The sequence below is a fragment of the Eleutherodactylus coqui genome, chromosome 4, assembly GCF_035609145.1.
Source record: "Eleutherodactylus coqui strain aEleCoq1 chromosome 4, aEleCoq1.hap1, whole genome shotgun sequence".
Lineage (NCBI taxonomy): Eukaryota > Metazoa > Chordata > Amphibia > Anura > Eleutherodactylidae > Eleutherodactylus > Eleutherodactylus coqui.
Window position 1 is genome coordinate 194,524,713 of NC_089840.1, and position 22,082 is coordinate 194,546,794.

Sequence of the window (22,082 nt, forward strand, 5' to 3'; positions counted from 1 at the left end):
GAATCTTCTCTATAAGGAGAAGATAACTATGCACAGACAGATATTTTTGGGGTTTGGCCCGTTATCGGCGTGAAGTAAGTTCCTAGCTTGGCTAGTGAGAGGCCTATAATGTGAGTCACAAAGGGTATCGTTCTCCTTAAGGAGAGCACCTAGAAGGTGTGTGAGGAGACTTTTATAAGGCCATCCATGCCCCTCTGGGAAATATGCAAATGAGAAAATAGAACTATACCTCTACAGCACCAACTATTGGAAGACAGCATTCCTGCAAGTCAATGTGAGACTTTTTAACAAGCCTTGTAACAGTACTGAGAATTGTGAGCCAGGAGAAATGATACCCTTCCTGACCCTTGAGAGCAGCTCATGAGGTACCCATCATGTGGTACTGTGTCCAGCTTTTGTCATGTTGTCAAGATGTCATGCAAGAGCTGTTACTAATGCAGTGATTAGTCAGTGTAAATGATATTCAGTCTAGTTTTACTTTCTTGACTGAAATCTTAAGAAAAATAGTATTTTCATGAAAAACACACATCAAAGCAGTACAGGTCCAACAATGATACGCGGCGGAAATCTGGCCATGGGCATTAGGCCTTAAGCCACAATTTTTAAGTGTTACAAACATGACATTGTGTTGTGTTCACGTCAATTTTAATTGCTTTCTTTTAATTGTTGAGGCAAGCCGTCTTTAATTTCCTGACTATTTCCAATATTGTGAAACTGTTGATATATTATCTAAGACATTAGTGTCCTGTGTTGAGGATTTAAGATGGCTGTTGTGTTGTGAAATAAAGTGCTATATGGCAATATGCATTATATACTGAAATGCCGACCATGGATTGGTTACTGTCTCAAATGTTTTTAGTATGAGGGGAATCATGGTAGGAAGTGAAAATCAAACTATGTGGCCTGACCTTTTGATCTATACGAATGCATCCATTTCTGCAGCATGGTGATTTTCAAATTGCATGCTAAGCTACCTTCTTGAAATGATGCAAACCCCTTTCCTTTTTAATAATCCATTTTAATTTGTATCAGTGACCATGCCTAAATATGTGACTAAACCAATATGTCTTCATCAAGTTACCATTTTCAGCTTTGAGTTAGGATGACAGTTTAGATATGTTCGGAGCTGATGGTCATCATGTATTTAGGTTAAATGTTGGGGTGTTAAATGTCACTTGTCTAGTTTTTCTCCTCAGATTTAAAAAAGTCGTTTAGACTCGGTGCTGAAAATTGTAACTAGCCAAAGATAACTTGTCTGCCTGCCCAAATGGACCTTGCTCTTCTACTTCCTTGTTTCCAAAATGCCAAGACTAAAAAAGGACAACATGATAACAAGGATATTTCTCTTTGTGTAATAGGGAACCCCAGGACCAAATGGTGCTCCAGGACCAGCAGGACCAAAAGGAGAAAGGGTAAAGTAAACATATTTGTGTGTTAGTAAATCAACATATATCTAGTATGAGAATGTGAAACTAGAGTGCACTGGATAGGACCTGCAACACAACCATCCCTACTTTCTACCCATCCAAAAGAAATAACTTCTCTCTAGCACCACAATGAAAACACCCTAGCCCTCACACAGAGTACCACCTCACTTCTTTAGTATTATCTAATCTCTATTAGCAAAAATAACATTCACTATGGTGTCTCCTCAAGACTTTATCTACCACGCAGCTCACTTAAAAGAACACTACCTTTTCAGACAACTTATGCTCATCTAATATTCTGTGTGTATCTCAGCAGTTTTGTAATATACTTTCGGTATTTTTTTTTTTTTTACTACTGTTATTCAAATTTGAAGTACAGCCCCCATCCAATCCACTGCTTGTCATTAGAGCTTCAGCTTCTCTAGTAACTGGACCTTTTTGGGCTTTCACAGGTTCAGCTCCCCTCACTCACACTGCTCTGCATACCACACAATCTCTGACTATTCTATTTACTTAATCTGGTATGTACAGTTATCTTTATGTTGTAGGCATTATATTGCTGTGGGAAAAGCACCATAAATCTTATTGGATTGATTTTTATTAGGTGCTTTACTAAGTCTTGTGCTTGTATGGTCACATCATATGTAGAGATCTATAAAGATATATATACATTATATCTCTGTAGATAATTATATATGCTATAACCATGCAAACACACCACAGTAGTAAAGCAGCTAGTAAAGATCAATTCGGTAAGAATTATGCTGCTTTGCCTACTACATAAAGATAAATGCACATGTCGGATTAGTTAAATATAACATCAGGAACAGCAGATGCGGCGTCTAAGCAGGGCGTTGGCCGTTGTGGGGAAGACCTCAGGAAAAACAAGATGGAAGTCAATAGTGGCTCTGTGGTCCCACCCCGTAAATGGCTGAATGAAGCCTAGCTCAGTCACACGCAGTGGCAAGGTTAAATCAATAATGAGTTTGTTCTGTGATGAAGTGTCACGTGACGCCAGTACCTTTGAGGGGGGAACTCTGATTCACAATGAAGAAATAATTGAGGCGAGTCCACGTAGGTTTATGGTAATCCGAAGGTACACAGTTTACTTAACACTTAGGAAAACAAACGAGTAGTTACAGCTCAAAGTTTGCAGACTTTGGATCCCAGTTACTTTCACAGTTATTCCAAGAGTAAGAATAGCACATTTCATTCTCTTTAACAGTCTCTCTTTTTAAAGTTATAATGGAGGAACCCCCAGTCTCAGTTATCTGGGGTTTTCTCCCAAAGATTGCATTGGGAAACTAGGGAGCGACTAAGACCTGACCGCCTGTACTTTCATTGGCTTAGAGTTTTCCCAGGGGGAAGTCACACTCACTGTTCTGAAGACTGAAATCTGGTCTTTTCCTCCAAACTGTGCTGATTCCGGTTGTTTTCTCCTCCAATTCCACACTCCGGCGGCGTTTTTTCAATATTTAAGACTGCAGCAGGGCGCCGCACTTCTGCACTCATTCACCTCCCGACGACAATCTTCTCTCTTCTCCTCTCTAATTCCTCCTTCACTTCCTGATGCCTTCCTACATTTTTTCTTCTCATTTCCTGCCTTGCCCTACCCACTTTGCCTGTCTTGCTCCTCGCCCTCAACCAAACAAGAAATCATGAACAAGCAGCCAGTCCAAAGCAAGCTGTTGCTGGGCAGAATAGCTTTAAGCCCATAGGTTAGGGGAAAAACAGGGTCTCTCTCCTGCACAACACCCTCTATCTCTCCACAAAAGCTCATAGACAGGTATTAAAAACTTCTGACCATCTGACTACCCTGTAGTACTCTCCAGGTCACTACACGATCAGAGAGCATGCTAAGCAGTGTGAAAGCAAGGAGCTGAACCTCTGAAGACAGATGCTCCCCCACATCTAAAGAGAGAGACAGGATCAGGAGATTCTGTCTGTCTTTATGCTTGTCCAGGGTGAGATCCAACTGCAGAGTTCCATAAACGCTATTATTTTTGGATCTCCTGGAAGGATAGGGGGTTCCTGATAGCAGTCCAATAGTGCAGCAGTATAAGCTTCAACGCGAGCCCAGACTAAGGTGTAACGGCCGTCCCTGTGGAGAATAGGCTGTTCACACGAGGCAAGTCGTCTCCTATTAGGAGTCCCCCTTATTTTCTGGTATAACATATAACTTGTTTTAATTATCTCCCCCACAGCTAGGAAGATGTCCCAGTTACTAGATAAGCTGAATGCCTAACAATAGGCAGTGGATTACAAATGGACTGCACTTAAAACTTGATCTAAAGTGATGATAAACAATTTGTAATGAAAGTTTACTACAAGATTGATTAGACACACAAAAGCTTTCAGATGAGCATGAGTTGTCTGAAAAGTTAGTGTCCTTTTAAATCCCTGTAGTTTAACTCAGAAACTATTTGGTTTAGCTTGTGTTACTAACTACATCAATGTTGATGTAGTGAATACATCAGTGAAAACTATTTTGCAAGGTAATAAAAGCTTTCCTATCTACCCTAGCAAATTCTTAAATGATACTTTAAATGTAGCCAACTATTGTACTTATCATAACGGTGATACAAATGTTGCCATGTTAGTAGATAGATTCAAGCATTTCAAAAGAGTGTCCAACTGCATAAAAGTAGGAATGAAGAATTATAATAGGGCGGCTGTATTCGTGTCATTTACAGAAAGTGAATTGTATTTCATAAATTGGTATTACAGGGTAATAAAGGAGATCCTGGTGTTGCAGGACCAACCGGACCAGTGGGGCCACCCGTACGTATAGTGGAACAATTACACATATGTATGGATTACATGAATGTTTTCTTGTCCTCCATCTATCTCTTTAGACTTTGTCCTCTTTAAATTAACCCATCTAAAGGTCCATTTGGGTGAATCAACATGAGCTAGATAATGTGTGGCAAGTTATGAGATCAGCGTTCTTTAAATGGCCTTTACACAGGCCAATTCAAGCTGTATGCGGCAGAAACAATCATTTGCACAATCATTTGTTCTCCATACATTTTTATCATTATCAGCAGACTATCATCTATTAACATGGGAAGATGTGCTGCCAACAATGATTTTTGCAGCAGTATAAAAAATCCGATCAGCTGACAAATGAGCGTTTGCTTGTTTGTCGGCCGATCACTTCCCTGTTTACATGGGGCATTGAATGGGTAAGTGAACATTTGGGCGAAAATTCTTTTGTGAACATTGACCCATGTTAAAGGGGCATTAAGCAGCCTAGTATCCTAAATGGGGCCAGAACAGCCCCTTTAAATATTGAAAAAATATGCAAAAATATAGCTTACACCATAAGTGTGATCTCCAATGTCAGGTTTTAGGATACATCGATGATTTACTTTTGCTCATACATTCTTGGATGAAGGATTTCTAAGCAGTTATGACTCCTATTAAAATAAAAATATATTTTTTGTATATTAGTAAAGATCTAAATACTTGTCTTTAAAGGGATCACCTGGTGAGAAGGGAAGCCGGGTAAGAATGTTTTACTTTTAAGTTATCTTAATCGATTACTAATGCCTTCTTCATAAGGTGGAATGATTGTGGGTTGCCATAATCTGACAACAGCAGTACACGGAGTACATTGACTTGCAGTACATATATGTAATGATAGATACAATTCATTACAGGCTTTGTAGGCTTGTAATAAAAAATGGCATAAATTAGAAAGCAATCTGCTTCTTTTCTGTAAAGTTATAACTGCACCCTATGATTGTTATGATAGCATGCTCATGACACTTCTACACCACGCTATTCCTTGTCGTGGAACAGTGTGATTTGGGATATAAATCTGTTTGCTTATATCATTTTCATATTTTGCATGTTTGTTGAATAGAACAATATGCCGGTTATTTTACAGCATGCTTCATATGTCAGATGGAAACCGAGTGTATTTTATAGAATTTGCAATCATTCCACATTGAATTACTTGCAGAAAAGCTGTCATCAAGATATTTATATAATGAAGTGTCATTGTAAGAAATTTCCAGTTCTTAGACAATCTATACTTTCTGTATGATATCTAGGGGTAGGAAGATTAGTAGTAGACCCATCTAGACCCTGGTGCAAAAGGCCCATCTGCTGCATAGGAAAATGACCATATTATAAAAGGGACAAGAGACTAAGTTCTCCTGCACACTGGCAGATATTTGCTGCGAAATCCGCAGTCTGCATCCACACCGCGAATCTGCAGTAAATACTGCCCATTACTTCCTATGGAGATCTGCTACTTCCTACACACAAGCAGAAATCAATTGCGATTTCTGCTCACGGAGAAAAAAATCACAGCATGCTCCATATTTATTCGGGCTCCACACAGATGGCTTCCATTGCGGTCAATGGAAGTCGTCCGACCCACGACCCGTCCACAATTAATATTGCGGACAGGTTATGAATTCCGCATCATTGCCTAGCAACGGCGTGGGAATTTTTTTTTTTTTTTAATAAATCTGTACTGTGCATGTGCAACAGCAAGCCGCCGGGGCCATTCGCAGTACAGAAGAGATGGCAACAGAGCAGGTACGCACAGATGCTGCTGCTGCCAGCAGAATCTACATGCGGAATCCGTCTTTGCTGTGTGCAGGCAGCCTTCAGAGGCGCTGCTATAGATTTTCCCTTATGATCCAAGAATATCAAATTACACCTATAATATTTGCCCTGTCCTATAGAAATGTTTTTATAGCCAATGCTTACTACCATTTTGTATGAGTTGCATTCAAGTTCTTGAAATTACTCATCTGAGAAAGTTGAAAGTATTGTCACTTCTCAACATAAACTCCTTGATGTTCACATTTTTCTCAGTGATGACACCATTATTTTAAAGCCACTGTGAACACTTCTTTAAGAGTCTGTTTTGCCCACTGGAAAATTGCTGATGCTTGAGCAGCACAACTGCAGAATGTGCAATTAAGGAAAGCATCCTCCATCCATGTCTCATCCACTGTGACCATTGATGGAATGAAGGCACCATTCATGGCATCTTCACGCGTCAAGATCGGCTGACACATTCAGCCTTGTAATTATCCATCAATGGTCACAGCCCCAACCTGGAGGAAACTTTCCACATCTTCAGGTCTTCACGCAGGATGGTCCTTTATAACCACTTCCTCCACTCGCGTAATCATGTTGTTGGAGCGTCTGTTGCATTGCCAAAGCTCCTTTGGTTCATTCTCACACGACATTCGGCCTTCCTTGAACTGTCAAACCCACTAATGCACGTTTTTCACATCCATGACGATCAATCTCAATGGGTGTCATTCCACACAAGTGAAGAAAATAACGTCAGCTGCTGTTATGTGAGTTGTGTGCATTGGACAATGCTGCAGTCAGTCCCACTCATCCCCGAAGAATGCCCATCTCTTCTAAAATGTGTCGCATGTTTCTATGTACTCCTGTTCCAGAAAGAGATACTAACAAAGGGTGTCTTTCGCCCTCGTGTACCCAACCATCCGGACGTGACTATCCTAGGTTAGACGTTTACTAGAGGTTTCCGAAGCTTAACGTGCAACAATCACATTTATCTAAAGTAGGCCATAAATATCTTCATGACAGCTTTTGTAGTGGGTATATTAAACTCTTTATCTTATGCATCATTTTCTGAGCACAAATAAACTTACTTTGCACTTTTCATTTGGTTATCTATTTAATTGTATAAGGGAAATAAAATAGAAACCCAATTTATAAAATGTACAACATTCTTTTATTCTATTGGTTTGGGCCGCAGGGTGACAGTAATCCTATAAAGTCACATGCCATATAATGGGACCATCACTACATTTGGAGACCTACCCTCCTGAGCAGAAGCCTTGTATAATTTGGTGGTCTACAAAGTTGATATAGAGGGGTTACTCGAAAAACCAAATGAAATGTGTGCATTTGCACTTGTGCAATCCTGACTCCTCGCTACATTTCCTTTTTTTTCACTTTTATTGTGTGTGTATTTTCTTTGCTTTCCACAGGTTCACCTTTGTCCCCTTTATCCTTTTCCTTAACTCGTGCCTATTTACCTGGGTCTTTCCTCCAACCTCCTCTGTAGCCTGTTCCATTTTTCTCCTGGATTATCCTTTCTTTGTTGAAGTTTCCTCTACTTGGTTTTAATTCCCCTGCTTTTCACATCCTATATCCATTCTGCAAACCACACGTTGCTATGCCTCACTGTAATTCCTTTTAGTCATGTCCTAAATTTGCTAATCTGCCTTAAACAGACATTTAAGCTTCTCCACTGTATAATACAAAAAGAAATATAATAAACACTTTACCGTTCCTCCTAACACAGCTAAATACATGAAATGTGCAAGCAGTTTTTTGTCATCAATAATTTACATTACCACTAGTATATCATCATTTGTTGTCTGATTCACACTGCTTATATACATCCCATATATGAAATGAGCAACATTATGATTTAAAGGGGGTTTTCCAGAACAAAAAAAAATATCTGGGCAGGAAATAATAAAAAAAAGCAGTACAGAGATCTTAAATGACCTTCCCGGTCCAGTATAGCTCCCCTAGTCCCCACTTCTTTGTTATGGAAGCTGTTGAAGCATTCACATGTTGTTCATTGTTCACATGGTTGATGCAGCCAATGACTTCAACAGTGATAATGCCATGAACCAGGAGAGGTATCGTCTCTCCTTAAGGAAAGCACCTAGAAGGTGAGTGAGGAGACTTATACGGCCATACATGCTTCTCTGGGAAATATGCAAATAAGGAAGATGGAGCAATACCCTGCAGTGCCACCTATTGGATGGCAGCATTCCTGCAAATCAATGTCCGAACCTCTATACAGGACTTTAGAACATTGTTCTCAAGACCTGTATAAAGGGTCGTACATTGATTTGCAGGAATGCTGCCATCCAATAGGTGGCGCTGCAGAGGTATTGTTTCATCTTCCTTAAATGCCACAAACGGCACATTATTGCCACAGTCCTATAAACAATGAACAGGATGTGACCATTGTAGCAGCTTCTGGGACCAGTGCAGTGGTCACTTGGCAGCTGCGCAGGATCAAGCGCCATTTAGGAGGTAAGTACTGCTTATTTTATTTTGTTTACACCATTACCTGCCCAGATTATTTTTTCATTTTTAGTCCCGGTAAAACCCCTTTAATTTGCCCTACTGTCTGATAACCATGTGCATGGACCCTATATGGCAGCTCACAGAGTCCCTATGTTTCCTGATACCAGAAGCTTAGGCATTGTGTATGGCAATGTATGGAGCCTCTGTACTTCACATTTCCTATAGAAGCAACACTTCTTAGGGTCTTTTTACAGGAGTCAATCCTCATTGAATGAGCAAGTGACGTAAGCGCTAACTCACTCTTGTGCAGCCTGTTTAGACAGGCAAAGGCATCATTGGCTCATTCAAATGAGAATCGCTCAGTCGCTGTATAAGCCAATGTAGGGACTAAACTATTCCTGTTTAAACCGAATAATAAGTGCCAAGGATGATTTTTATACCTGCATTAAATGAACAACGAGCTAAAAGCGAACGATTTTCATTCATCGTTCAGTCGTTGGCTCGCATTTAGACTAAACGATGATCTTTTACTTTCGCTTGTTTGAATGATAATCGTTACGTTTAAAAGCACCCTAAGGAGAAAATATCTCTATGATACATCATGTGTTGCCTTTATGACTCCGTTAGAAAAAACACATTTTAAAAAGTAGTCCTAATATAAAATGGTACAGTTACTCATTGTAGCCAATCAGATTTCACCTTTCATACATTCACAACAAATTAAAGGGGTTTTCCAGGATTTAAATAAAATTCTATGGGCACTAACATAAAGAAAACAAAATTAAATCAAATAGCTCCTCGGGTCCAGCACAGCTGCCCAGACCTCAACTTCAATACCCAAAGATGCTGCAGCGGTCATGTGTTGTTCATTGTGCTCATAACCACTCACCCAATCACAGGCTTCAAGGGTCATGTGTCATTCATGGCAGTATCAGTGCTGAAATGATTGGCTAAGCTTTCACATAAATAATGAATGGCATGTGACCGCTGCAGCTTCTTCTGGGATTGGAGCGGCGGGAACAAAGTGGCTGCGTTGGACCATAGGGACCATTTTAGAGATCAGTACTGCTTTTTTTTTTTTGCATAATTTCCTGCCATAGATTTTGTTTTGTTCTGAGAAACCCAGTTCAAATAAGTTATCCAGTTGTTTTCTTTTTTAAGTGTAACTGCTTTATGTTTATTTTCCAAGGTGGAGCTTCTATACAGATGGTTGTTTAGAGGATACATCATTTGGGCAGCTTTACATTATGTTAACTACAGAACATGAATCAGACTTTAAATGATTTATCTTTTGTTTTTACTAAAGAAATGTACAGTTAACTTCCAAATTAATGGAAACACTAACACCAAATCTCGTTAAGAGACACAGGAGGGCTGAAAATAAGCGGAAGAAAGTCATGCGTCTGACATACATGTTGTTGGAAGGGAGTGATACCCTTTATTATTAACTGCAAGAGTGACATCACTGAAAACATAAAACTAGAGATGAGCGAGTATACTCGCTAAGGCACATTACTCGAGCGAGTAGTGTCTTAGCCGAGTATCTCCCCGCTTGTCTCTAAAGATTCGGGGGCCAGCGGGGGGGCGGGGGAGAGCGGGGAGGAACAGAGGGGAGATCTCTCTCTCCCTCCCTCCCCCCCGCTCCCCGCCGCAACTAACCTGTCATCCACGCCGGCCCCTGAATCTTTAGAGACCAGCGGGGAGATACTCGGCTAAGGCACTACTCGCTCAAGCAATGTGCCTTAGTGAGTATACTCGCTCATCTCTACATAAAACACTTCTTTGGATGCATTTTTACACTTACCAGTTTGCAAAGGACTTATATTAGGGAATTGTATTAATAGAAACCCACTAAAATGACCACTTTTTGTTATGAAGCTGACATGGTGATCAGCGATTCCCCGTGCCATCTTCTGATACCCCAGCCAATCAGTTATGTTTGTTAATGGGAAAATGCAATAAGTCGTACATCTGAATCCCCATCCCTGAAACTAGTTGGTTGTTTTTCCAAAAGCGACAACTCGAAATGACAAAATTCCAGAAAAGGTCGGATTATCTTTTCCAGACTGTACATATCATTGCTCTGTGTGGTTATGCGGTGATAATTTGCTTTGCACAATATTTTTGGACTAGTGATACAAAAGGTGGACTTCCACTGAATGTCAGATCTTCCTAGTTATTAATGTAAGGCTATGAAACCTATAACTGCACATATGCCTCTCTGTTAAAATAGAAGACAGTCTAGTTGGCATTTCCTGTAATTGCCAAAAAGTATAGGGGGAAGAAACAGAATGAAACTGCTGGACAGAAGTAAAAAAATGAATAGATTAAGAGGGCAACTCAGCTACTTAGGATACTTCAAACTATTTTAATATCTTATGTCTATGCTAAAAAGATGATTGCCTGAAGTCCCCACAGCCAGAAGTTGTATACATTCTGATGACAGCATGATTCCTTTTCGTGTTCTCATGCTAGTGCTTCGATATCTATATCCTAACCCATTTCAGTATATGTGGATATTGATAAAACTGGATTTGGATTCACACAGCACTTGGTTCTGTGAGATTGCTTTCACATGTGCATTGGGGGTTCCGTTTTCCTGCTCCATTTGGGGAGTAGATAAGGGTAATCTCCTAGCCAAATGGATGCATCTTATGATGGAACAGAACAGAGTCGAACGCATCCCATTGACTATAATGGTGTCCGTTCAGTTTCCGCTCAGCTGTCCGGCATTGTACCGGAAGAAAAATTTTGCATGCAGCGCTATTTCTTACAGTATTTTGTGCCGAATCTGCGACGGATTCTCCAAATGGAGATTCCAGTGCAGATGTGAACCCAACCTAAGTCAAGTAATTATCTCTGAGCCAGAAGTAAGATATTAAAATGATTTTAAAGGTCACTATGAATCCTCTAATCGGCTTCCTTTGCCTCCATGAATACCAGGGGTATTCCAATAATAGATGTGTAGGGCTCTATGAAATTCAAATACTATACACTGCCCTGCAAATACATCAGCAGACCAGGGGCTTTTTATGATTTATTTCAAGGTGAACATCTATATCAAGATGAACTTATTTGCCTACCCCATACAACCTTAATGTCACCCATGTGGCTCTGGCCTAGTATAGTCAGCAAGTCAGACCACTCGTCTGTGTCTTAACCATCATTCTCAGTATGAGGGTGCGTTCACACGAGCGCATAAACGTCGCGTTTTTGCGCCCAATCGTATAAACATGACCATCTGAGGCAATGGTTTCCAATGTATTCGTTCGCACAGGCGATTTTACGGCGCATAAAAACGGCAACCCGGAAAAAAAAAACGGAACATATGTGACCGAAATACGCGCCAACACATATTCGATGGCCGAAAAGATAGTTTGCAAAGTAGGAGCAAACAATAATACGCTTTCTAGCTCTGGTCATGATCGCCGAAAAACGTTCTTTCCGGCGAATAAACGCTGCGCACGTGCGAACGTAAATACGCCTACGCTCGTGTGACAGCGCCCTGAAATGGAATCTATAGTTTACTGAATGGGACAATAATTGCTTGATGAACTAATGACTCCCACAATAGTGGAAGCAACTATTTAAGAGTGTCCATACAATCTGTGAATCTTTGCCGATAGCCGGGTGGCACCTGGTCTTAAAAGTCAAGTCCAAGTACCACATGATAATTAGCAATGGTCCGTGAACATCATGTACAGGCACTAGGGATGAGCGAGCGTACTCGGAAAAGCACTACTCGCTCGAGTAATTTGCTTTATCCGAGTATCGCTGTGCTCGTCCCTGAAGATTCGGGTGCCGGCACGGAGCGGGGAGCTGCAGGGGAGAGCGGGGAGGAACGGAGGGGAGATCTTTCTCTCCCTCTCTCCCGCCCGCTCTCCCCTGCTCCCCGCTGCGACTCACCTGTCAGCCGCAGCGGCACCCGAATCTTCAGGGACGAGCACAGCGATACTCGGATAAAGCAAATTACTCGAGCGAGTAGTGCTTTTCCGAGTACGCTCGCTCATCTCTAACAGGCACCCTTATATGTGCATTGTAATTTGCATCATGGATTGTTTTGGTTACTTTGGTAGTTAACTGTACATACTTTCTTATGGCTTTTTTTAATCGTATCCAATGACACAATAGAACAACAAAACAACACACTGACAGAAAATCTCCCATACATCTAGAATGTCATGAATACAGCCAATTAGCTTTCATTACTGTGATACATTAGAAGTTACATCATTTTCGGTTTAAATGGTAAGAACTCCTTATTCACATACAGAATTTGGACAATTCTATAGCTCTCAATAGTATTCAATACATTATATTTGAGTCTATATGTATTTCTACATAGTTCTATAAAACAACTTTGAAGTGGATGATCCTACAAGTCATTACATCTCTTGTTGAACTTAATTATTATTTGCAGGGGGAAAGGGGGAAGAAAGGCTCTAGGGGGCCTAAAGGGGATAAGGGAGACCAAGGAGCGCCTGGATTAGATGCACCCTGCCCATTGGTATGTTTGATTTTTACAATGTATTTTATGTAGGATTTGAGGATGGGAAGAACAAGAATGAAATGTAAATTAATTTGTTTGATTAATTGTGAGGCTTCCTCTAAAGAATATTCCTTCCAGGTGTCATGAAGAGCCACAACTACTTCACTTTAGTAACACTTCTTCCCTTCCTCAATACTTTCATCACCAGGTGGTATGATATCCAAAAGTGGCAAAGCTGCTGGACACAAAGGTTGGATTTAATATTTAGGCAACTCATTTGTCCTGCTGTCGGTCCATCATATAACTTTGTATGGACTTAAGACTCTTAACCTCAGCTAAATTCTCTAATCATGAACTACATATGAGAAGCTGAGGAACTGGCCAGTTTTTTAAATTAAACCGAAAGTCCCATCTATGTTATCATTAAGGGTCGGACTTTAGTATTTTTCCTTTTCAAAGGGAAAACCTAAATTTGCTTAAAGTTGATTAAATCCTAGTTTGGTGTCCTACAGCATTGCCTTCCTACGAGTTGCTGCTGTCAGAATGAAAGTGTATGACATCTTATGGAATAATAAAATAGTTTCTATGAACAGGGACAACGAGGTGTAAAAGGAGAAATTGGTGATCCGGGAATACCAGGGCTGGATGGGCTGGATGCCCCTTGCCCATTGGTATGGCTTTAACAACCCTTTTCCTGCATGTTCTATACTGTCCTGCATTTAATGTCCTTTGCATGGTTACATTAACATGTATTGTCTTCTTTTGCTGCTCCAATAACCTTGTTTTAAATTTCATACTTATGACTTCCTAATAAGAATATTTACTAATAAAGTGGAAATCCTATTTAAAGTAAAACTCAGGGCAAATTTTAAAAATTCACTTGCTATTGTTATTTAATATACCAGGTCCATTTTTTTGCCCAGGTCGCTGAAATGTACTGTACGTTCCCTGTGTGCTCTGTAAACTATCAGATCTTAAATAGGTTGGCCTATCTATCGCTTGGGATCCCTGCTGATCTGCTTGTTCGCCAGTTAGCTTGTGCACTGAGCCAATTTCTGCAGGAAGCAGACAGCACCATTCACACTGTAGTGGCCTGGCTTGGTGCTACAGGCCAAGTTTGTATTCACTGCATTTGAACGTTGCCTGTAGTACCAAGTCAGGCCACTGCAGTGGGAATGGAGCTGTCTGCTTCCTGCAGAAATCAGATCAGTGCTCAAGAATATTGGCCTGGTGAACAACTGAACGGTGGGGGTCCCAGGTGGCAGGCCCCTGCTGATCTACTATTAGGCCATCAATAGTTTACAACTGGACAATCCCTTTAATATCACAGTCACTTAAAAAAAACTGATATATGTTATTGAGCTGTACAACAGAAGTTGCCAAATATGTACCCCCTTCTCTGAAATCACTTCATGCTCTGCAGCTATTGGTTAGAGCTCCACCTAACAGACTTCCGGCTCTGCCCAACTCTTACATCTACATTGCAGATAAACATTCTAATATTGAGAGTTCTCTGAACCTTTGAGATAATTATCTGTTTGCTTGTCCAATTGCTGGAGGAGACGGCTTAAATATCACTTAGTATTTCCTGTATTGTATAGAAAGTGCATGCAGCGGGCAGGTAGAGCAGGAAGTCTGTGAGGTGCAGCTTTAGCCAATAGCTGCAGAGCAGAAAGTCATGTCAGAAAAAGGGGGAATTATTTTGTCAACTTGCTCTTTACAGCCCAGTAACATGCAGTAGTTTTGTTATTACCAGTAATGTTAGAATGTACAGAACATCCTGTATTTCAGTGTCCAGAGACAAATAATGAAGGGACTTGGCATGTTAAATGACCATAGTGGCTGCATTTAAATAATCATGAAAATGTGTCTAGAGTTTGACTTTAAACAAGTTACACACAACATAACTAAACCACATTGTTCATTTTCTTCTACTTTACTTTTAAATTACCAATTTTAAAATATATGTTTCATTGTCATTGTCTTGAAAATTGACATGAAGTCCTATTTTATTATTCGTAAAAAATCACATTTTCTCTAAATTGTAGCTAAATGGGGTTTTCCAGGACCAAAATATTGATGGCCAGATTGTTGTGAGTTTGTTGCTCAAGACTGGTCAAAATCAGCTGATTGAACATGCCACCGTGCTTGGGTGACTCCAGTCTCTTCTTAGGCCCATAACATATTATGCTTCTTTGTCACATGGCCTTTCAGCAGCTCAGTCCCATTCAGGTGAATGAGAATAAACTGCAGGACCAAGCACTGCCACTACAAAATGTATGGCACTGTCTGGTGTGCACCCAAGCACCGCAGCCTCTTTAAACAGCTGGTCATTGGGGATTGCAGGTGGCAGACCCCCACCAATCTAATATTGATGACCTCTTCTGAGGATAAGACAATAATAACGAACTCCTGGCAAATCCCTTAAAGGGCTGTAAACTAAATTGTTAACCCTTTCCAATCCACTGTCTGACGTCGTAAGACATTATGATTTAAGGCTGTACAGCTCTGATGTTGGCAGATGTGCGGTTCTCTTACTGTATATTGCCAGCCTCTCTGCTGTCGGAGCCTATCCAACGTGTCACCTAATGCAGTACTGGCTTTAGCCAGCATATAGCGCCGTTGTATAACAGCAGAAAAAGAGTAAGCCCACTAGGAAAACCAGGATACAAATTGGATTGGAAAGGGTTAATCTGTCACCAAGTATTATAAACTAGAATAATAGTCCGTTAGGGTTCTTTTGAGAGCACACCCTCCGCTCCATGATTTTAAATAAAACATATTAAGATATTCCATACATATGTATGTTTTCACTCTATTGTTTCCCCTAACAAGCACTTTCCAGTTGCTTTCTTCTGACAAACGTAACAATCTCAACTCTCCTTTGCCCTGATATCATCATCAGTAATCTACTATAACATAACCAGTTTCTAAAAAGCAAATACCTTAGCCAGCATTTTGCTTTTTACTATAGCGGTCAGTGTGGTTTAGTAAAAAAAAATGGCTTATTTGGAATGCAAATCACATAACTTGAAATACATAACAAGAAATAATGATAAATTCTGACATATATCTTGGTGGTACTAAGGGTACCGGCTTGGCATTGTAGCGGTCTCCCATTAAAGTGAATGGAAGAGAGCTGCAATACCGTATTGGGCCTCTGCACTATGAATTGCACTTTGATTGCTCTGGCCAACCATAGCAACATGTAATCAGCTGATTAGCAGAGATCCCAAGTGGTGGACCCCCACCAATCTGCTGATTATGACATCCTGAGGATAGATCAGCAATAATTTTGCTTCTGGACAAGTGAATCCTTTAAAGTGAATCCCCACCTGTTATCACAATATAATTTTAGCTTCAAAATTCTGTATTTATTATTTTCTTAAACATATCTTTATTGAGGTCACAGCCCAAGGTTTATGATATGAATGTCCAAAAGCCCTGTATAGAAATGCAGTAAAGTTATAAAGTTGTTTGCAGGTAACAATAAATTTAGCTTACTGCATACTGTTTTACTGTTAAATGTAATGCATAAGCTGTATGCAGCAGGCTCCTAAGCTCCCTCTAGTGGCAATTACAAGTAGCCAATATGTTCTCTTTTAGATTTATTTCTGTGCAAGGGATTTGCACCTCTGTGAAGATATTGTAGACTAAAATATATCCCCACAGAATTAGGGACTTATTAATAGTGTAAAAAAAGATTTCCTAAATGGGGCAGTCACTGCTCTGTAGCAGGCTATGTGAGATGTATCACCAGTAGTAATATTATTCCTCCTGCATTGGCTTGGGTTTCAAGATTTTCTTGTACATGAGGCTTTAATTAAAAGAGCCTTCAATATTTTCTACTTCATAGGGTTACATTGTAGATAATAGCTGGACACGTCACCTTTGTAGCCCTACGCTGGGAAGGTTCACTGCTGTTCCAAGTTACTTGTGGATAATGTCTCTCACTGAAGTCTCTTGGAGTTCCAGAGCCTTAGCAATAACTTTTGTAACCCTTTCCAGACTGGTAGATTTCAATTACTTTGTTTTGCACCTGTATTTGAATATCTTTAGAACATGGCCTCATGTGCTACTTTTTGAGGCCACTTAACTGCTTCACATTGCTTCACATACAGAGAAAATGAAGCAGCTCACCAGCAGGATGCAGACTTGACCGGAATCGATTGCAGAAGATAGCAAGAAAAGGATTCAGCATTCATACAATCACAGCTTTATTGAGACATATTAAAGTCCCAGCACAAAGGACATACAATGGCACGACAAACCGACGTGTTTCAAGCTGTCACAGCAGCTATTATACTAAGAGCTGCTGTGACAGCTTGAAACGCGTCACATTGTCACACTATTGTATGTCCTTCCTGTTGGAATTTTAATATGCTTCAAAAAAAGCCATGATTTTATGAATGCTGATTCCTGTTTTGCTGTCTTTCACATTTCTGAACAGGTTCAACAGGTCTTGCAGTAATCATGCCTGGGTGTGGCTAGCGTAACTAAACCCAACTGTCAATTGAATTTAGTTAAGTAGTTGATTTAATAACCAAGTGGGCAATTACTTTTTTGATAGGGCCAGGGAGGGCTGAACAACATTTTGCCTTATTATTGAAATTATCATTTGAAAACAGCACTTTGTGTTTGCTTGGCTTATAAAGATGAGCGAGCACGCTCGTTTAAGGCTGATGCTCGAGCGAGGTTCGGTCTTTTCGAGTAACTGATTACTCATCTGAGCACCATGCGGGGGGGGGGGGGCGTGAGTGAGCGGAGGGGAGAGTGAGAGACAGATCTCTCTCCCCCCCAGGTGCCCCCCGCTCCCTGATGCTTCCCGTGCCCCCCCCCCCTTCGCCCCCTTGCATGGTGCTCAGATGAGTAATCAGTTACTCGAAAAGACCGATGCTCACTCGAGCATCAGCCTTAAACGAGCGTGCTCGCTCATCTCTATTGGCTTATTTTGTCTAATATCAAAAGTAGCTTAATGATCTGAAACATTCAACTATGACAAATATGTAAAATGCAAAAACTTGGGGAGAGGGCAGATACTTTTTCACAGCATTGTATATAGCTAATACACCAAGCAAGAATTATTCGCACTCGTGCAGCCTGTTTAGACAAGCAAATCATCGTTTGAAATTGTGAACGTCTTGCTCAGGCTCATGCTTTTAAAAGCCTTTTTGGGCTTAGACCAATTCTTGAATTTGGCATAAAAGTTAATAGTTAAGGTACAGAATTGTTAGTTAAATAAATATACCATAGATTGTTCATTTCACATAAACGGACAAACATGCTAAAGCAGATTTACTAATACTGTCTAGTAATTAGTGCAAAATAAGACTAGACAGTGTGAGGGCTTAGTCAGTAGGGGTTTTTTTCGCGTGATTTGCGCATGCGTCCGGCGATTTTATAAAACCATTGCTTTGCAATGGTATCGGACACATGAGCGCTTTTTATGCGCTCGTCCGATAAATTATAGAACAGAAATCGCAGATTGCACCTATCTGCGATTCCTGTTCTCTTCTCCATATGCGCTCAATGGGGCCGGCAGCAGCAGCGCCGACCCCATTGAGAACATAAAGTAGAGAAATCATTCTTCTCTGCCACAGCTGTAACAGCTGTGGCAGAGAAGAATGATGTTTGCCCATTGAATTCAATGGAGCCGGCAATACAGCTGAGCCAATCAGAGGCAGCACTCACTCACCCATTCATGAATTCATGAATGGGTGTGACTGAGAGTTGCCTCTGATTGGTCAGGCTGTGACCAATCAGAGGCAGCTCATTCAGCAGGCGGGGATTTTAAATCCCCAGCTGCTGAATACTAGAGAGAGCAGTTCAGGAGAACTGCCGGCGGCCGCGGCTGAATTCCGTCTGCCGGGACAAGGTGAGTATATATATTTTTTTTATTTTTACACATTTCTGGATGAATTGCAGGGAAGGGCTTATATATTTAAGCCCTTCCCGACAATTCATCGTGAGATCGCCCGCAGCGCATTGCTTTCAATGGAGCCGGCTGTATTGCCGGTTCCATTGAATTCAATGTGCTGGACAGCTCCGGCCCGTTTCTATTGAAACGCAGCTAGGAGCAGTTTTTTCGGGCGATTTTTCGCCTCCGGTCACGCAATTTGTGCAAATCGCGCGAAAAAACGCCCGTCTGACTAAGGCCTTAGAATGAACCGGATTTATTACATTGGCTCTACAGAATGATAAATCTGTTGAATTTTAAGACTCTCTAATCTAACTTTATACCACCTATTAGTTGGCTTAGTTTTCTCCAAAAATTGTGCCATTTTGGTCAATATTTTTAGAGTACAATGTCATATTTTGGCAATGCACTTTTTTCCATTGAGGAATGCCCCTTTTTGGACATGGCAAAAAAAAGTGTGCAAGAGTGTCTAAAACACATACTAAATGTGATGCAAAGCATGTAAGGGCGGTTTCACATTTTTGTCGGACCCTCTGGCCGGAGGTTCCATTGCAAATTCGGTTGAAAATACCAAAAGACAAAGTACTGCATGCAGTTCTTCCTTCTGTCCAAAAGCTGGGCAGAAAGTGGAAGGACCTGATTTTAGTCCATGGGGTCCACCTGATGCTGTTGGGTTCTGTCCACAGATGGTACTGTTTGGACATGGGGATTCCCCTTTCCTGTTCCCTGAACGGAGCAGGAAAGCGATACACCAGCATAAATGTGAAACCACCCTAAGACAATCTTCTGGAGCAATTCGAGCCAGAAAAATCAAAATTTCTATAGAAAATCTGTCGCTGTGTGCGCAAACAATAGTTTAAAAATATACAATAACTTTTATCAAACTAAAAGGTAACCCCTGCACTCGTACAGGGAATGTGTCCACTCCTTTAAATGTATTCTGTAGACAAAAAAATAGTGAGCGGTCCTGCTGGAAATGAAAGGCGCAGTAAGACAAATAATTGTATAAAGGCAAACGGATGGATTACCAGAACAGGTATTCAATATGCAAGGCTTTATGATATGCGGATTTTATTCTACTGCATGTTCCCACTTCCTGTTAGATCATCTAAATAAATCTGAAATGATTTGTATCCATAGGGAGAGGATGGTTTACCAGTTCAAGGCTGCTGGAATAAGGTAAAATTAGTAAGGCCGTGTCCGGACTTTCTCAGTTCATCTATGTTCACCTTTAAACACCATTTTACAGTTTTTAAACATAATCTTTATGAAACATTTAAAAATTTTGTAATATGTTGCATGACCCTGGGTGGGTCCTGAATGACATCATGTATCACAGCCTTTGCTGATTGTTGTTGGAAATAGTATGAAGAACAAGCTCTGAACATGCATTCAGCCAGCAAGCAATGGTGGATGATCTCAGTTATGGTGCAAGCAGAATTATGAATGCAGCTTTGGATACGGTACAGGCTGTTACTGAGGATCACAACAAAAAAAGGGAAACTTCTTAAAGGGGTTGTCCAACTTAAAAAGAAAAAAAAAATTAAACAGCTGCCCATGCATTAAAATAACAAAAGAAGCTTTACTCACCTGTCTTATTCACTAGGAAACCTTGCAGCGGTCTCGCAATGATCCCGGTGACAATGGAAGACAACTGCAGCCAGTCAGGGAAGGAGCGTCACCCTTCCAAACTCTTTGCATCACGGTACCCAGGATGTGAGTGCTGATGCTAAGTGAGTGATTGGCTGCAGCTGTCACCTGACTTTTGCAGTTAGTACAGATCCGGATTGTCATGGGACCTACTGCACCAGTACCCAGGAAAAATGAGAGAGGTGTTTAGTTTCTATTGCATGGACAGCAGTTTAACTAATTATTCTTTTTTAAAGGCAGGCAACCCCTTTAACCTTTTATGTAAATTAATTCATACCAATTCGGCCACTTTACGGTTCAATTTGGCCATTGTCTGTGTATATCATCCCACACTCTCCACCTCGCCATACCGTGCACATCTCCAGCCTCTTTACCTTCTGTATCAACCAATTATGTATAGTATGTAAGCTCGTTGGAGCAGCACCCCCACTCCTACTGTCACCCATCAACTGATTGTTGTTAGCTGTTTAGTCATTTATGACCCTCAGCCACCCTAAAGGCTCCCTCCCTCCAAGTGTTCCAGTTTGCACTGCTTCTTTCAGTTGTGTGATACCCATGCCAGTATCAGCTCTGACAGTATCAACTGATTACCATATGTAACTGTGGGTATGTTTCTGTTGCCCCCTGTTCTGTTAGCGCTGCATAATATATTGCCGCTATATAGATAAACATTATGATAACGATATATACACTGTAAAAGTGTTTAAGGGTGACCATATGATTTCATTTGCTTATTGAGATGTCTGTTGCACAAATGTGTGTGTGATGTGTTGATCGGTGTCATGTGAGTGTTATATTGCATTTATTTTTAATGTATAACTTTATTTTCAGTTTCTCATTTGCACTTTATATTCTGACATACTGCTTGCAATTGCATATTTAGCATACTTAAGCATGGTGCATTGTATTTGCATAGATATGCATGGGTCATTATTTGCAATCAATGTTATACACATGCATTTGTCTGGCATGGTATTTTAGGGGCAGCTGGTAGTTAATAACCCATGGTATAGGATTGTCACACCAAAGCTATGATATCATTTGTTTTTTTCCCCCGCAGTGACAAAAAAAATAAGATCAACTTTGTGCAAATATATACAACTTTATGCCGTATAGATACACATCTGCCATTGAAAACTTACCAAAACCATACATACTATAGAGAATATCTTGTTTATCATACTAAAATAGTAACATAGTATGTAAGGGTGAAAAAAGACACTTGTCCATCCAGTTCAGCCTATTACCCCCTAATGTTAATCCAGAGGAACCCATAAAAACCCATTATTGATTAGTTTAGAAACCCATTTTGTCAAATAGCAAAATATGCATCACTTTGGTAACCTTTACACCAAAAGACATGAATCTAATCGTACTGTACATCACATGGTAATATTTTAGCTTTTTTTATCCAAATGTATCCATTAATATAAGTGCACATTATCTTCTTCCACTCACTATTTCATATCCAACACTCTCCATAATTCAGGTTATAAAAAGTTCACCAATATAATCTGTTTTATTAGTTTGGAGAAAGAACATAGTCTAC

At 40.4% G+C, this 22,082-nt stretch overlaps 1 protein-coding gene across 1 annotated transcript in view; it reads left to right on the top strand.

Moving 5' to 3' along the window:
* Positions 1 to 22,082, top strand: part of COL13A1 (collagen type XIII alpha 1 chain) — a 265,902-nt gene that overhangs the window by 239,698 nt on the left and 4,122 nt on the right. Inside the window, exons 38-42 of the mRNA XM_066601620.1 lie at positions 1,359 to 1,412; positions 4,155 to 4,208; positions 4,908 to 4,934; positions 12,898 to 12,984; positions 20,024 to 20,062. Of these exons, the coding sequence (XP_066457717.1) occupies positions 1,359 to 1,412; positions 4,155 to 4,208; positions 4,908 to 4,934; positions 12,898 to 12,984; positions 20,024 to 20,062 (261 nt within the window). The remainder of the gene's footprint in view (positions 1 to 1,358; positions 1,413 to 4,154; positions 4,209 to 4,907; positions 4,935 to 12,897; positions 12,985 to 20,023; positions 20,063 to 22,082) is intronic.